This window comes from Haemaphysalis longicornis, unplaced genomic scaffold, assembly GCF_048455015.1.
Source record: "Haemaphysalis longicornis isolate Haplotype H1 unplaced genomic scaffold, Haemaphysalis longicornis Haplotype H1 scaffold_7, whole genome shotgun sequence".
In the NCBI taxonomy this organism is placed as follows: domain Eukaryota; kingdom Metazoa; phylum Arthropoda; class Arachnida; order Ixodida; family Ixodidae; genus Haemaphysalis; species Haemaphysalis longicornis.
Window position 1 is genome coordinate 60813706 of NW_027526422.1, and position 17771 is coordinate 60831476.

General features: G+C 51.2%; 1 protein-coding gene across 1 annotated transcript; it reads left to right on the top strand.

Moving 5' to 3' along the window:
• Positions 1-272: 272 nt before the first annotated feature.
• On the top strand, positions 273-16965 carry LOC144145791 (salivary peroxidase/catechol oxidase-like). Its single transcript, XM_077677527.1, has 13 exons — positions 273-625; positions 1264-1507; positions 3994-4270; positions 4876-5094; positions 6649-6807; positions 8742-8852; positions 9809-9925; positions 10460-10614; positions 11477-11812; positions 13905-14110; positions 14699-14871; positions 16633-16729; positions 16865-16965. The coding sequence occupies exons 2-13, from the start codon at positions 1289-1291 to the stop codon at positions 16935-16937; spliced, it is 2142 nt and encodes a 713-aa protein (XP_077533653.1). The 5' UTR covers positions 273-625; positions 1264-1288; the 3' UTR covers positions 16938-16965.
• The last annotated feature ends 806 nt before the right edge of the window (positions 16966-17771 follow it).

Consider the following 17771-nt stretch of genomic DNA (forward strand, 5'->3'; position numbering starts at 1 on the left):
GTGTTTTCGATTACCTTGATTGTAGTTATTTGAAAAGAAAGTAGCAATGAGTGTCCACAGTTCTTCCAGTTCCTGCTGAGCAGGCGTTGTTTATAGCACACACATGTATATAGAGTGGGCGGAGTGTTTGCTTACACAATCACTCCGTAAAAAGTCACCCCTGGAGCAAATTCGGCCTCTGTTCCGTATAACCGGTTTTGTGAGGGAACATAACCTCTTCCGTTGAGCCTCGTTTTTTTGCAGCATGGAGTGAGAAGAAAGCACACTGAGTTTTTTGCAACTTCCCCAAGGTGCCTGTGTTTGCTCTACTCCGTGTTATTTTGCAGATAGTTCTGCTCAAGAAACTGACAGTGCATTTCTTAACACTCGCAGGCTTCCTTGCGGATGAAGTCCAAGGGAATGGCGTCGGCACCTATCCCTACGCGACAAAGCAATTGAGTGCCCCCACCGGTTCTCCCGAAGAAGGCGTTACGGCTGAGCTTCCCGCCCCCTCCGATGGGGCTGTGCCATTGGATGCCGAGGCGAGGGCAGACGACCCGGCAGCATCGCCGGAGCAAGGCGAGGACGAAGACGGCATTGTCGACTCACTCGAAGACGATGACGTTCTTCAGCCAGAAGCTGACGGGTGAATCCTCAGGCCGCTTCATTTCAGTCACCCAGTTGTATAGCTTCGAGCGGTTGTGATGCGTATTCGTTATAACTCAAGTCGCAGTTGATATCGTGCAAGGAAATATTCTTTTCGATGGCCAGTAAGGTGTCGTCGACCCTATGCTCAAACATATTAAACAATTTAGCTCACCATTGGCCTCATAACAACGCCCTCGGTACGAGGTGATTTGCAATAACTGTTACGTTGTTGGAGAGATAATTTCGAATTGCCTTTAGTGCCACTTTTGCCGCCGTTAGCGCTATCAGTTCTCTTCGGCAATTGCTCTTCTCAACCTTCAACTAGGCGGGGGATGTTTCGTATCTAGGAAAAACCTTTGGGGAAAAAAGTGACACAAAGCTAAAGGGCAATTTACTCTTTCGTGGAAAAAGGTTTCAGTACTCTTAGACTACTTGCCCTATTGTTTTCGTATTTTGCATTTAGTAACTACAGCTATCTCAACAAAAGCACTGACTATTTTGTTATGAACGGCGGGTGATGCGTACTCCTCTCTCACCAGCGCACACGGTTGTGTCGCGAGTGGGGAGGCACAGCTCGAGGCAAGTAAACCAGGCCCACGAGTGAACCTAGGCTAGCGAGTGCGCATGCGCGTCCAGCGTGCAGGACACTCCTCAGGGGGACATGGCGGCCGCCGAGGACAGGGCTGACAGGCCCTACGGCCACCACGGACCCTACCACGCGAGGCCCGTGCCGCATCCACCGGCTCCGCGCCACCAGGTCCCGCCACTGCCACATCGCATGCCTCCGCCGCCACCGCCACCAGCGGTGGCCTATAACCGCGCCAGCAGCACCAAGCAAGGCCCTCCCGCACCTCCTGCCCACTACCGTCCTCCGCCGCGGGTGAGCCCGTCCTCTTTTTAACACGAAAGTGTTTTATTCTCGGATGCACGAAGATTTCGCTGACGTCATATCCGTCACGCAAGTGACGCCAGCACAACAAAGGAAGCAAGCGTTCTGTAAAGGGTGCACCCCTGCACACAGGATATTCTTGCGGGAAAGCAAACTTTAGTACTAAAGAGTACGTTATCGTGCACACAGGGTCCTCTTGCGGGGAAGCAATTTTTAGTACTAAAGAGTTCGCTATAATTCGGGTTGTTCGTTTTCGGGTTTTATATTTTAACCCGAAAGTTTTTTATGCCGGGATACACCAAGATTTCACGGGCGTCATATCCTTCACGGAAATGACGCCAGTACACCTTTGCCGAAGCGACCCGCCAGCAGGACGTCGCTCGCCAAGCACACCCACAAGATAGCCGCCGACCTGCAATTCATGCTCAGCTGCAGATTTCGCTGCACATTTCACTTTCGTGTTTTACCGGTTCCTATGACAGAGGAATCAACCGCAGTTTTTTTAAAAGGAAAACGTGAAGGGGAATCGGGTTCATCGTTAGGAGCGTGAAAACTGGCGGCTCCCATGCATAGGTGGGAATCGACGTAACGCGAAGCTTTCATCCTGGCACACCTTGGGCTGAAATGAACTCGCATGTGGCATTTTTTAGAAGTGTTGCTGCTCTTGCAAAAAGTTGCATGATTTCTCAAAACTGTGCGCAGCGGTGAGCGCGTCGAGAAACATGAGACGCGACAAGAAGCATTCAACGTCTCCATCTCCTTGGCGAAGAAGGGAACGTGATGCACTCAAGAAGAGAACGTGATGCACTCAACTGCGGTTTCCCGATGCTTCGCCGCCAGTCACTTCCCTGGCCGGACCCTTCGGGTGTCGTACGGGGAGGCCAGCGTTATCTGGTGTAACTTCCCCCGGTGTCCCCTGCGAGTTGTTTCCCCAGCCCCTTCGTGCACGATGCGCGGAGGCCGGCGTTATCGGGTGTAAGATAAAAAAAACTCCCCCCACCTCCCCGAAGGGGATCGTGCGGAAATGCGAATGCATTGGGTGCACCGATGAGTGCGCTGCGGCAAGCAGTAACGGAGAGAGGCGTGCGCTCCACTGCATTTATATACATTTTCCGAGCGCAGCGAGCGGAGAGAGGGTACGCGGAGAGGAGAGAGAGACTCGCGCAACACGCCCGCCCCGCGCGCGAGCTCTCTCTCCCGCCGAGCTCCGCGAGGCGAGCGCCCTCACACGCCCGAGCGCGCTCCTCCTCTCCCCTTGCCCTCCGCTACTCCCGCCCGAGCTACCACCTGCTCCGGTTGCTAGGCGCGCCACAGCTGTTGCTAGGGGCGAGGAGGAGCGCGGAGAGATAACACCTGCGGGCCCTGCGGGCGCACGCCGACGGAGCACGACAACCCCCGACTGTAGCGGCGCGGGTCCGCCGCGCCGAGACGACGACGACGACGACGACGACGAAGGCAGAACTACGAGGCGCGCGCTCACGTGCGCTCGCGCTGGAGGAATGCAGGCGCACGCCGACGGAGCACGACAACCCCCGACTAAGAAATGCATTCGCATTTTTAAAAAATCCACCAGTGCACGCAACAGCCGCAGCAGCAGCGGCAGCCCCGGGAGAAGAGTTAAAGAAAGCTAAAAAAAAAACTGCCTCTGCAGTCGAGGCACAGGCATGCGTTGACAGGGGCAATTAAAACATCAAAATGAACATATAAAAAAATCAGGCATGTGCAACTTAAACAAAAAAAAAACAGGAATTTTGAAATGTTCCTTACCTAATTATTAAATTACTGGAGATACCCGCCGCGGTGGCTCAGTGGCTAAGGCGTTGCGCTGCTGAGCACGAGGTCGCGGGTTCGATTCCCGGCCGCGGCGGCCGCTTTTCTGATGGAGGCGAAAAGCAAAAACGCCCGTGTGTGCGAGATTTCGGCGCACGATAAAGATCCCCAGGTGGTCAAAATTAATCCGGAGCCCTCCACTACGGCGCGCCTCATCGCCTGCGTTGCGTCGGCGCGTTAAACCCCACAATCAGATCAAATTACTGGAGATGTTCGAGGGGAGAGTCAGGCTTGTTTTTGTCAACAAGCAGACGCCACCGTTAAAATGTGAGGAGATTTCTTGACTGCGCTGGTTTTGTGGCCATCGAAGAGGATCATATAGGAGCGCATTGATATGGTGGCTGATTTTCAGTGCCCCCAGTCAAAGAAATTAGGGTAACTAAATGACTAAACGCTATGGTTACACCGCCGTGTAAGATTACAGCGGCTTCTAGCGCATTAGGGTAGGAAAGGAATCATATTATCTAAATGGCCAAACGAAATGGTTACACCGCCGTGTAGGGCTATACAGGCTTCTGGCGCATTTGAGCAACTGAAAGGAGTTAAGAAAAGCATTAGGGTGACTAAAAGGCTAAACATGAATTACGCCGCCACGTTGGGCTACAGCAGCTTCTGACGCGTTGTAGCTGTCCCGTGTCCTTCTGCAGGCCCTGCCGATGCACGCGCCACCTGCTCCTCCCCCGCCGCCACCACCGCCACCACCACCAGCCCACCCGGTGCACCTCGTTCCGGCACCGCCCCACAAGCCGGGCTACGGCCGGCCCAGGAAACTGGACAAGGAGCAGCGCCGCCTGCTGCCCGTGCGCTGCAACCCAAACTCCCGCTACCGCACCTACGACGGCTCCTGCAACAACCTCCAGTACCCCTGCTGGGGACGCTCCGGCGAATCCTACAGCCGCCTGCTCAAGCCGGCATACGCAAACGGTAAAGCCCGTTCGGTAACCGAAGGGATTGTTTGACTGTTGAGTGTTGCGTTTAACGCGCCGACGCAACGCAGGCGATGAGGCGCGCCGTAGCGGAGGGCTACGGATTAATTTTGACCACCTGGGGATCTTTAGCGTGCGCCGAAATCTCGTACACAAGGGCGTTCTCGCTTTTCGCCTCCATCAGAAAAGCGGCCACCGCGGCCGGGAATCGAACCCGTGACCTCGTGCTCAGCAGCGCAACGCCTTAGCCACTGAGCTACCGCGGCGGGTCGTAGCCAAATGGAGTGCCGGTAATTGAGCGCACGTAAATGAAGACAGCGTTCGTCTGATCTCTGCGCGCCATGCAGCTTCGAGAAACTCGTACGTGTGGGTGTAAGCAGACTATTCCGTTTATTTAAAAAAATTCACAAAACGTGCGTACAAGGTCTGGGTCGATCAGCTTACCTCATTTTCCGGTGCTTTCTTTTCCCCTGTGCCTACTACCAAATGAATCGAACTTTGAGGATAAAATTGAGACCTCGCCCCGTATTAAAGCGTATATCACCCATCACTTCCCTGTTTTTCTTCAAGCACGAGCCTTTAGGGGGTGGGGTCTGCTTGCAGGCATGTACACCATGCGGCGCGGCGGCTACGGCCGAAAGCTTCCCAGCGCCCGGCTGGTGTCGCTGGCGCTCTCCGGGAGCACGTGGCAGTCGAGCGACACCGAGTACAGCTACCACTCGGACCTGATCGTGCACTTCGGACAGCTCCTGGCCCACGACCTCACCTCGGCCGCCTCCTTCACCACGCAACAGGTCGTCGACGGAAAGGCCACCAAGGCCCGTGAGTTGCGCTCTGTGTACAAAGCGAAACGATATAAATCGGCGAGTGAGGGGTTTTAGTAGAGAGGAGAATTAGTAGAGAGGAGGAGGAGTGGAGAGTGGCGTACATGCACAGAACCATTCGGGGGCTGTCGTCTACCACATATACCGTGCTTAACGGTCTAACTGTACCAAATACCTAAACGCCGTCTTTTCCACCTATAATTATTGTATGCTACTTTTTTGTTTCAAAGGCTTAAAAACGTCCGAGTAAGAGGTGACGCTTTATTGTCACATAGTCCTATGAAAACAGTACATTGACGAAACCGTCCCCGTACCGAGCTCCGTCGCCTCCGTCATGTAGTGGTGGCGTGGTGGACGAGCGGCGAGCGCGAGAGCTGCCTCGGTGTGGACGACCAATAGCCGATAGCAAACTTAACTGGTTTAATGCATGATTATGCGAGAATAGCGAATATACAGGAACAGCAACCCGCTGTTGGGCTTACATGACTCGAGCGGAGTAACGCCAAGCTTTAAGGCCGACGACATTTTGAGTCCATTCGCTCAAGGGCGACAATTTATACCCAAAAGTGCCAATGGTCAACAGGCCTCAGCGTGTTATATGGCCCGAAAAAGAACAAATACACAAAACACATCTTCCCTAGATGCACTTTTCGAATGTCCCTAAAATTAACGGGGAGGTCCTGAGAAGTCGGCGCATTAGAAGTTGGGCAATCGATGAGTCATGCGTGCCACGGCCGCCGCTGACATGGTTCACCGACCTAGAGTGCACGCGCTTTGGAAAAGCTCCGGCGTGTTGTAACTTGTTTAAGGGGGACGGACCTTACCGCAACACGCGAAAACTTTCCCGCACCGCACCAAACTTGTATCACGTGCGCATATGGTAGCGGCGCGCTGAATCGTAACGAGTGTTCATGCCTCTTTCAAAGGGAAGGAAAACGCATCGTACTGAAGCTTTCTTTTACATATCTAAGTGAAGAACGGATATCCTTCTCACTTTAGCTCCACCCCCACCTCTCTCCTCACTCTCTCTCCCAATGTATTAATCTGGCCTTTTTTTGCGATAGTATGCCCTTTGGCATAAAGTCTTAGAGGTACAAGTTGGCACCCATTTCCCGGAGGAAATCCAGAAGACAGCGGTGGTGGGGCCCCCACAGCCATCGCTGAAGATCAGGGGGTCTCCCAGGATGCAGGCCTGTGCCGCATCCTGCTCTTCATCAAACCGTAGCTTTGCCATTTGGAACTACAAAGTGGGATCGAAGTGGTTCGAGTCCGGGGATGTTTCCGCATCAGAAAAGATGGCGTCCTTCTGGCTCATCACAGGGATGATGACGATGGCTAGGCGGATGTTGTAATGTACGTATGCGCGGAAGAAATTTTGCTTGGAGTAAGACGTGCACCATATGATATATAACTATAGACACTTTCTAAACGAAAGAACGGGAAAGGCAACTGTCATCGTTATAAAGCAGACCCTTATTGTCCTGTGGCCACTTTCGGTGGGAAACTTTAAACGAAACGGCGGGGCTCCCTTGTGACCAGCTGTCTGTCGCAGCACCCAAGTGCTGCGAAAAGGGATCCAAGCCCCACCCGGAGTGCTGCCACATCATGATGGAGCACCAGGACGAGTTCTACCCACCCGGACACTGCATGGACATGGTGCGCTCCGACTTCTACAACTCCAGCCGCACCTCCTGTCCTCGGAACAGCCCAGGTGCGTTATGGTATCACGGTTGTCGTGCGCATGCTTTGACGGTGTGCGCAAATGAACACGGTGCAGAAACGGCCGATTTTGCCGAAGAACGAGATAGCGCAAAGGAGCGCCGACTAAAAGCTTATTGGTTGCCGCGAAAGACTACATCTCTTGCACGGGTGGATTAAATTTAACCGACGGCTACTTTTTCATACCCAGCTTTCTCGCTCAAAATTCCGACCTCTCAGGAACCTAGCAAAATTACTTTAGGAAAATGATATTTGGCACAAAGCAAGATGTCAACGTGAAGATAAAAACACCAGAAGAATTTTCCAGGATTATGAATAGTTTATGTGCAATTCGCTGTCAAATATTACTCCTCATGCATTACTATGGGATAGTTTCCATGGCTCAGGAACCTAGCCGCAAAACGTGTAAGACTTGAAACTGTGCGAAAAGGTAGTGTTCACCCCCAACATTAGCAGCGCAAAAGAACTTTACATTACGCTAAATAACTACAGGGTAATCGCTGTTGAAAGGACTGCCATGAGCGGGAAAGCTGCACATGTGTATGAAATATGCGACAGCCATACACGTACTATTTTTAGATATTTTTAGATGTATGCAGTTAACCCTCGTTATAAGGAAGTCGCTCTTTTCGAAGTCTCTCATGGTTCCCACCGCAGTGAATTGATCGAGAGCAAGCTTTCTACGCCTCACCGATGGCGTCGAAAAGTGGAAACGCACTGCACGAAAGCCAACTTTACGCAATGGGCTTCGCGAAACGATCATGATGATGACAAGCGAAGGCACATCAAGCGCCTGAAAGAAAAAAAAAAACGCTTCTCGGGATTGGAATCGAACCTGGGTCCCTCTCGTTAGAAGCGGTTGCGCCATTCCGACACGTTCGAGTTGGACTTTGACTTTTATACTCGGGTTGCATGGGAAAAGCTTCGCGTTTTAATCATCTTTTTGATTTAAGAAAGGGGCATTGATTTTTTTCCTGGAGCGCTTGATGTGCCTTTGTGATGAAGTTCGGTAAAGCTTGATGTCGGACTAGTTGGTGTAACATGCTCTTGAAGGTAAGTTGCGCTTGTTATGTTAACAGAGACGGACACAGAAAAAAAACGTGCATTTTCAGGCGAAGACGGCGCACTAACAACTGGTTTATTCTGACCAGTACGAAAAGATATATATAGAACAACAAAGAATGAAACAACAAATTCCTGAGATACGGGGAAGGGAAGTCAAAAGGGTGAAATAAAATGATATAAAGATAGCGAGATGTCGATGCCGGTCCACATGCTGTCGTTAAAAAAGATTATTCTGAAAACTGAATCTCACGCTGGGTGAGCGCAATGGAACGGGGTGCTCACGCACTCTCCCCCATGCCCTGATGTCATGGAAAACGCGTCATAAATCTCACGGGACATTTGTCGGGAAAAATGGTGGTTTTGTTAAACGCAACCTCACACTTGCACCTCGCGCGGTGTGCCGCAAGATTTCCCACTGTGTCCGTCTCTGTTATCATAACAAGCGCAACATACCTTCAAGCATGCCTTTGTGAAAACCTATTGTATAAGTTGGCTTTCCTGCTGCACGTTTTGGCGAAACAGCCGCACAAGGGAGACATAGAGAGCTTCGTTTAAAATTACAAACCTCGCTTACGCTTGGACATTAGCGCTTCTCATGTCAGCTTTGAAATACGACGTGTAACACTGATGTATTCGAAGGCCAACTTACTCGAACCAGTGGCGTACGCGCGATTTCGCGAGGGAGACGGGGGAGTATGGCGTAGTTCTACTGAACTAATTGGCCGGAAATGAAAGGCGCTCGTTATTGGTGTCGTAAGACGTGACGAACCACACAGGCGCATTTCTTCATAGAACCAACTCTTATCAACGTCAATGCGGCACACCCATAAGCCGAGAAAGAAAGCTCTCCCGTCAATGCAGGTGACTACAGGGAGCAGATCAACGAGGTGACTTCGTTCATCGATGCCAGCGTCGTGTACGGAAGCAGCGAGGAGGAATCCAGGAAACTGCGCTCCGACGACGGAAAGGGAGGTGGGTGACGTTTACTCTTACAGCGCTGCCCGACACGCCCTGTCGCGTTCATGTGATGCTGCGAAAGCGCGGTGTACAACATATTTATTCCCGTCATAACTGGCTTTTAGAAAGCGTCAAACGCACACTTAGAGCTTACGTAGCGATAACGCTGGCGTCACGATACGTGTAATCGCCAAGCCATGAGTTCGGTGCATATATTTCACCACGCTTTGCTTTCTAACGCCGTCTGTTTATCGACCGTGTAACCTGCCCTGTCATCCCCTAAGGAGGGAGTAACCTTTTTCACATGAAGTCACTGTTTTAAAACGGTGTGCCTGTCATCTCATATGGGATGACGAAGGGAAGCTTAAACAAGGCCTCCTCCTTTTACGTCCTCCTTCGCATCATAACCATCATCGTCGTCATCACACACTCATCCCCCCGTTCCTTCTAGTCCGTATCCGTCGAGTATTTTCCCTAACCCGCGTTTTACCGTGCTGAGTTAAAGCTGTATTGTAAAGAGTGCAGCCATGTGTTTTACTACTACTACTATTATTATTATTATTATTATTATTATTATTATTATTATTATTATTATTATTATTATTATTATTATTATTATTATTATTGTTGTTGTTGTTGTTGTTGTTGTTGTTGTTGTTGTTGTTGTTGTTTAACTGCAGGCCACTGCTGAAACTTCCTTCGAGCGGGAAGTCCTGACGGTTCGCTTACCCTTTATTGGGGTTTTGTTGGAGACTAAACAATAACAATTATGTACAACACCGCATGGGAAGCATCGTACGCCCAGTCCTTGGTTGCGTTTGTCCCAGTGGTGCTGCAGATATTGTCGATGTATTCCTATTTCATCATGTCCCGTGTCTCGGCCCAGTGAATACAAAAGTATGCATTTAGGATGTTTGGTGCTCGAGAACAGCCTGCATCCCCCCCTCCCCCTCTCTCTGTCTCTCTGTCAGCCAAAATGAAGGTGGACAAGTCGAGCCTGTACATCCCCAAGGGCCTGCTGCCCCGTAAGAGCGAGGGGAAGTGCAACAGCTACATGCCCGGATGCGACAAGCAGTGCTTCATGGCCGGTAAGCCGCCTCAACCTGCTATGTGTGGTCCCCATGGCGCAAAGTCAAAAACTTCGTTCCGGTGAGCCACATATATGGCTGGACGCGCTTAACCGACGTCCGCTAAATGCATGCTCGCGAAATTCACCGACATATCTCTATCGGCGACAACATTTCAGTACATATTATTTGTCTCTGACTTAGTGAGTCCCAAATAACGGCAGTTTCCCCGCTACATTTTCCAAACAACCACTCCTTTTCCATTTTCCTTTTTGCTTTAGGTAATGATGTCTATATCGCTTTGTGTTTTATTCGAGTGCACTTTCTTTCCTCACTGCTGCTTTTAACACCGTAACCTTAGAGGTAACACGGCTAATAACTGCCATAGACATGTTGCCCTAACAGGCAGGCACTGGCAACGATGCGGTAACAAAACGGTGAACCCAAGAGTACATTGTAGATATTAAACTTGAAACAGCGACGGCAGGCCGTGCATGCTGCATCCCTCATCGTATACTGCTGCATGCACCCTCAATTCTTGCTCGCCGTGTGCAGGTGACCAGCGTGCGTCGCTGACGCCCGTGATTGCCTCGCTGCAGACGCTTCTGGTGCGCGAGCACAACCACATCGCGGACGAGCTCAAGAAGAAGGGATGGCCCGACGAGAAGGTCTACAACGTGGCCCGTAAGATGATCGGCGCTTGCTTCCAGGTGAGATGTCAGACAGACGAGCACGGCCTGCAGGCGTCCATTCAAAGTTTCAAAGTTTCAACGTTTATTTCTAAAGTACAGTGGTACGCGTTGCATAGTGTAGGAATACAAAGGAGGTCCCAAGGTTGGAAACCGCAGCCTGGTCACTCTGAAATGAACTGGTCACTTGAATGTAATGAGGTGAAGCTGAACCCCGCGATTGTCTTAGAGTGTGCGGTCCACTGTTAAAAGTAACCGGCGAGCGCGTGGCCGCTGCGCTCCGTGAAGCGACGACGCCGAGATGTGGTGAGACAGCTGGCACATGCGCACTGACCGCACGAAGCGGGAGAAGCCGCTTTGTCGTCTGCTCCAGCATCTTTCGATCGCAAGCTAAGAGGCACAGCGGAACGCCGTAGCAACCCGCCGCGCTGGCTCAGTGGCTAAGGCGTTGCGCTGCTGAGCACGAGGTCGCGGGTTCGATTCCCGGCCGCGGCGGCCGCTTTTCTGATGGAGGCGAAAAGCAAAAACGCCCGTGTGTACGAGATTTCGGCGCACGTTAAAGATCCCCAGGTGGTCAAAATTAATCCGGAGCCCTCCACTACGGCGCGCCTCATCGCCTGCGTTGCGTCGGCGCGTTAAACCCCCGCAATCAATCAATCAACGCCGTAGCAGACGACACAGCGGCCTCGCCCGCCTCATGCGGTTAGTGCGCATGCGCCGGCTGTCTCGCCACATCTCGGCGTCGGCGCTTCGCGGAGCGCAGCGGCCCCGAGATTTCTCTATGACCACACTGCACCTGAGGCGCATGACGGAACGAAGTCAGATATGACCGGTAGATCCGTGCGCTGTAAGCGGGATGTGCGTCGTGTCCCGCACGCTGCAGGTGATCGCGTACAAGGAGTACCTTCCGCACGTGCTGGGCCCTGGCATGATGGAGGACTACCGGCTGTCGGTGCCGACGAAGCACTACTACTACAACGCGTCGTTGAACCCGTCGCTGCTAAACACGTACGCGACGGCAGCCAACCGGGTGGGCCACGCGGCCGTGGGCACCAAGTTTCAGCGCGAGGGCCAGAAGTGCTTCCATACGTCGCGCGTCTCCTACGACCTGAACATGCTGGACGACTTCTGCAAGCCCAAGACGGACCCGGTGCGCTCGCTGCTGCTGGGCGCCGCCTACCACAACATGCAGCACCAGGACACCGTCTACAGCAAGGAGGTGAGGATGCCGAAGGCGGAGAACAAAGATTGATTGTTGTGGCAGCATCAACGGGGAGGATTTTGCTTTTGGGATTGTTTGGGTTGAACAGGGAGCTTGCAACGATGCGACGCCTACATACGGGTTGTTCTCCCGAATTTATGGTTGCACCTTTCCAACAAAAAGCGTTTCCCTTTCGTTTACTTGCGCACATTTTTACGTAAAAGCACAGAATAGCACAGGCGGTAAAGCCGACGGCGGTGTTTGTAGTAGCGAAACGGTCCGTAAAATGCGCTGGCGATTACTATACTCCATAATGCGAAATTTGTGAGCAGCGCGACCTGCAGTGTTCTCAGTCACGGCGCATATCTGCTGCGTCTCAGGAAGTGATCGCGTCTCGGGAAGTGATCGCGTGATCAGCGAACGCACGGCGGCGCTCATCTTAAGCTCATCTTGCCGCGGCGCGCGCTACTTTGCTGTTATCTCGCACCGCATTGCCGCCGCCGGTGAGTATGTTGTTACAAATCGTGTTTTAACCTCCCGCGCAGATGTCACGTGGTTCGAATGAGCGGCGAACGGACCAGCGTCTGGGGAAAGCGCGAAAGGGAGGGCAGGACGCTTTTTGGCGGCGACGCATGGCGAAAGTGTGAGGTTGGCTGCTGTTAAACGGCCAATGATGTTGACTCGCGTCTAGCTTGCGAAATGAGACAAAAAAGCTCCCGATGATGAGGAGGGGAAATGGTGTTGACAATGATGATATTATCAACAATGATCTAATCAACTAAGATGAATTGGTCAGTGATGATTGGAAGTGAGGGAAATGGCGCCATAGCCGCGCATGCCGCCCTGACCCCTCACCATTTTCCCAAACGCTGTTGTCAGTTTTCTTTCTGCCTTCGCTGCTTCATTCTCACTCGGTTACGCGGACAGCGACGGACGCCGCCTTCGCCACCGCTACCGCCGCAGCGAAACTAACGTACCGGGCGCCAAAGGGCTGCGCCCCGGCTCCTGAACAATGGTGTCATTGTTGCTAAGGGGCCAGCCGAACTCGTAGCGTAGTAAGAGGAAGCGGACACGGGTATGCGCCCGCCTAATGTTACACAGTTCTAGCGTCGCCATCCAATACGCGCTTTAATACCTGCAGCTTGACGTAAAATTGCATTTGACGTTACTTGACACGTCGTTAGGCTTAAAGGAGCCATGAAGACAAAATACAAGTTGGGTTTATTAGAAAGACTGCTTAGTCCCGATAACAATTATACCAATATCATCGCAATCGTCGAAAAAATAACGGAGATATGAAAGAAAACGTGTGAAGCAGTCGCGACCCCCTAGCCAATTTCCCGCAACTTTTCTATGACGTCACGGAACCTTGTTTGTGCGATTGGCGGCCGCCTAACTGACCTGTCGCGACGACACATGACTGGACGTCTGTAACGGGGCCTCTAGTTCCATTTGACCGCACCACTTGAATGTTAACGTGCAGTTAACGCACTGAAAATTATGTTTTATTGTTGGCCCGTATGACGTCATTCTTGCTCATACACGTCACTGTGGCGCAAAATTTGAAAGTTTTAAAATACTTCTTGCTTTTTTTTTCGTTAAAAATATCTTTTGGGGCTGTAATGGAGCTGAGTGAGATACTGAATCCTAGTTCTTTCAAATTAAACGAAGTTGTCTTTTCTCTTCATGGCTCCTTTAACACTGGTGCTACCAAAAGTTATGCCTAAACATAGGCTTAACGAGGGTGATTGGCCAGGTCTCTTAGTCGTAGTAGCGCAGAGAAGAAGGAAAACGCATGAAGGAAGGGGGTAACGATGATGAGATGACACGTGATAGCAACACGCACCGCTGCCTACCCCAGCGGCGCAGCAGTCACCGGTGAGCCAGGGCGTTGTTCGCACCCGCTGCCATCGCCGCGGCGCTCGGCCACAAGGAACATGGCGGCGCCCTCAATACCCGCATACTGTTTCGGCAAATGAACAGCCGTGCTTTCGCGTTCACAATTCATAAGGAGTGCTTCGGTGTCTTGTGTTTTTTTTTTTTCTTATTGGGCTGGACTTGTAGCCGGTACTGCAGCGAGGCCAGTCGCTGAATGAATTATTTGGCACAGATCACGCGCTACCTGTTCGCCGACCCGCCCAACCAGTTCGGCAAGGACCTGCTCTCGTTGGACGTGAACCGGGGCCGCGACCACGGGCTGGCCTCCTACGTGCAGTACCGCCAGCTGTGCGGCCTGCACCCCATCTACTCGTTCGACGACCTCAAGAAGGAGAGCAGGTCGTACGACGCCGTCAACAGGCTCAAGGCCATCTACAAGTAAGGCAGCTAGCCGTCCTCGTCCATACTGCAGCTCTCCTCCGGATGTTGTTAACCGAGAACGAGTTAAATGTTGCGGAAGTATGAAACGACACCCAGGAAGCGTTGTTGATGGCCCTCTTATTGCTTATTGCACACTCTTTGGGAACAAGAATGATTAACAGAGTGTACGCTTGGCATAAATAGCTTCTAGTCCGTCACTTTTTGACGCATCTTCATTTTGCAACTAAGGGCATTGGTATCTGCAAATAAAGCTGGATATTTTCGGGACCTCTCAGGTAAGGGATTCGCCGATAACAGCGCACGCTGGAATGAAGAAAAGAATTTAACTGTTTTTTTTTTCCAGGATGGTGCTTGATAAGTTCGCATCCATGCGTCGTAAAAATATAAGGTATAAAAGCCGTGATGATTTAAAAGACACATATCGCGGAAAACATATGCAGAAAATAGGACAACAAAATTTTCATTCGCTCGGGTGGCGCGTAGTGAGCAGTGTATTCAAACTTTCGGGCAGTTACTTTCGGAACCACCATGCATCGCCCAGCACCACGAATGCTGTGACCACCAGCGTGCTGTTCTTCCTCTCAGCAACTATATCGAGGACCTGGACTTGATTGCGGGGCTGGCCCTGGAGACGCCCGTGCACGGCTCCTTCTACGGTCCCACGACCCTATGCATCTTGGGGGAGCAGTACTACCGCCTCAAGTACGCGGACCGCTTCTGGTTCGAGAACACCTACCACCCGGGGGCCTTCAGCAAAGGTGCGAGCAAAAGCGCGACGACGGCGAGACTCGGACATTATCCCGTTTTTGAAGCAGACCGGGTATTCCCAAGCACAGATCTACGGCTTTTCGTAGTCAGTGGAGAGCTGAAAGTAAGGTATTTCAATTTTAAGTAGCATTATGTGCATCACCCTTCGCCCAAATCTCGGAAACGTGTATCTGTCTCCATTAGGAGTAGCTTGTTCGTCTCCCGATACGCTGCAAAGATGACAGTGCATTGGTGGCACAGTGCACCGTCTGCTTGGCCATCGCCCCATTCTGCAGATTCGCCCTGCTCGGCAAGTAGCCTGTACTACCACAAATGACTGTCGGCCGGATCAGCAGGAATCTCTAATCTCAACAGCAAAAGCATAGCCATTTCAAATGATGCTTATTTTCTCGCTGTAATGCAACAACAAAGTTTCTCCTTTTTTTTCTCTGTTGAGAAACGACAAAAATCTTCAGTCTTTTTCGGCTCTCGCTAACAAGCGGTCTCGGCGGCTGCGGGTTTACGGCTGATGCGGCGCAACTAAGGAAGCGAGCGCCAACTGTAAGAACACTAGAAATTTACCATGCTTTCCTAAAGAAAGTTGAGAAAGCACAAAAGCTAAAAGTGCGCCCAACCTTCGCTGAAAGTGCGTCCAATCGATCGTCAAACCTTCAAAACCAAAAATCCCAAGCGAAGGAACTCATGCGACGAAGTTCTCGCGTACTAGGAAACGCATCACGAACGATCTAAACACATATCGATAGGGGGTTTATGAGATAAAGGTATACTATTCTAGTCCTTATTCATGATCGATGCGTGTATTGTCTCGTATAGAGCAGTTCCTTTTAAGTGCGAATGCACTTTATAAGCGACCCCAAACCATCCACCGCCGGCGGCGGCGGCGTCCGCAGTGCTCCTCTATATTTAAAAAAGAATCCGGCGCCAGGTTTCGATCCGAGGACCTTGCGGCCGCAGCGCGACGCTCTACCGACCAAGCCACGGACGCGACGCTGATATCAGTGTTAGTGACGCGCCTTATATCTTTAACGCATTCAAACTACGTCGTCAGCGGCGTGCGTTGGCGACTCAGCGGCGTTATAGCGGCTTGATAACTGCGTGGTGTACACGTGATACTACAAACCCGATGGAAGAGATGGAAGAGAAGGCGGCGAGGCGGTGGGCTGCGGGGGCCGAGCGCAAGCGCCGCAAGCGGGCCGACAACCGTGCATTCGCACTTTCACATTCTCCCCCTCGGGGAAATGCGGGGGAATTTTTTGGCGATTTTTACTTAGCTGTTTTGACGCAACGGAGGCCGGGTTTCACGCACGCGCCGTGTGTCCAGAGATCTTGTCAGAGCTTTTCGGTAGACCAACCGGTCTACGGGGAAGTGCATTAGTTTTTTTGACAGGACGCCATCGGTCTCACTAAGAAAGCTATCGCTTAAAAAATGGGAAAGAAGTCGGTGCTAGGTAACTATGCTAGGTCTCTATGCTAGGTAACTATGCTAGGTGCTATGAAACTATGCTAGGTAACTATGCTGACCGCGCTACCGATTAAGACATTTGGCCACGATAGATGTACCCTATTCCGCAGCCAATTCGTCAGCTTATAATGTTATACTCAACACGTGCTCGAAGTACTATCTGATGACGCAATCCTTCCGCGGCTTGCAGCAGAATGGGTGCAATCCTGTAAAATTGATGAAACAAACGCGTACCAACATTAGGATATCGGCTCTATTTAATCGCGACCGGTTATTTGTATTTCTGCAGAACAAGTTCAGGACCTACTGAAGGTCACCATGGCAACGCTCATTTGCCGCAACACCGACGTAGAATACATCCAGCCCAATGTCTTCAAGATGGCAGGGTCAGTAACCTCTCTCACCCCTCTCTCTCTCTCTATTCTGTCCGGCGCACGATTTTTTTCATGGCAACGTGCCTGAAACAGCCCGAAATAGATCTCCTTCAATGACGGTTCTTCGCAATTTTTGTTGCTTTCCAGGGCAGGCAACGCAAAGGTGAGCTGCAAGGCCATCCTGGCGAAGACGGACTACAACTACAGTCTGTACAAGTAGCCCCAATAAAAGAGCGTGCCCAGGATAACTTAAGTGACCACAGCCCCCTGGCCCACGTGGATAACGCTAAGGGCAGAAGAATATTTTGTAGCCCGACCTCGCAGGGATTTGTCTTTTGTTGTCGTTTTGTCTTTTTGTCAATCGTAATTAATAGGCACACCACTTTTGTGATCCGGAAAACCCAAGGATGAGAACGATAAGAGTAATAACAAATGCCCGAGCGGGTCAACGACTCGGTGGAGTTTTGGCCACTTTACCATATCCAATGGTTGGATGAGGTAATCGCATGTTGGCCTGCCATTTCTGTGTTCACATATACTCCCTCAATTAACACTGGCGCTCGACTAAGGTGTTCGCATGGTTGCAATTTAATGCGCATATGGTTATTTCATGCCACAGAAAATTAATCATAACAGCCATGAATGAAACCCCGATTCTCAAGCGTGTTCTCTTGCAGGCAAAAAAATCACCTTTTGACAAAAACATTGTTTTCAGGTGACGGGACCACAAGAAGAAAGGGAGCATGAAATCATAATGCTAGTTTGGTTCACTCAATAGATTGTTTTGGCCCAATAACAATGAGGAAAGTTTTATCACACGCGTCAAACAAGTAATAGCGATATTAAATAAAACACGAAAAAAAAATTGGCGCAGCTTGCACTATTGGTGCAAGGCTGGAGAAACAGCTGAGCTGGGGGTCGACCTAGCTTCTTCCGCTTTTGCTAATTTTTGCTAGGCTTTGGAAAGTTTTGTTAGTTCTTCGCGACGTTCTTGCTAGGCTATAGGCTAACTGTTGAGGGGTGAGGCCAAGTTTAGCCGGATTTTACAAGGCCG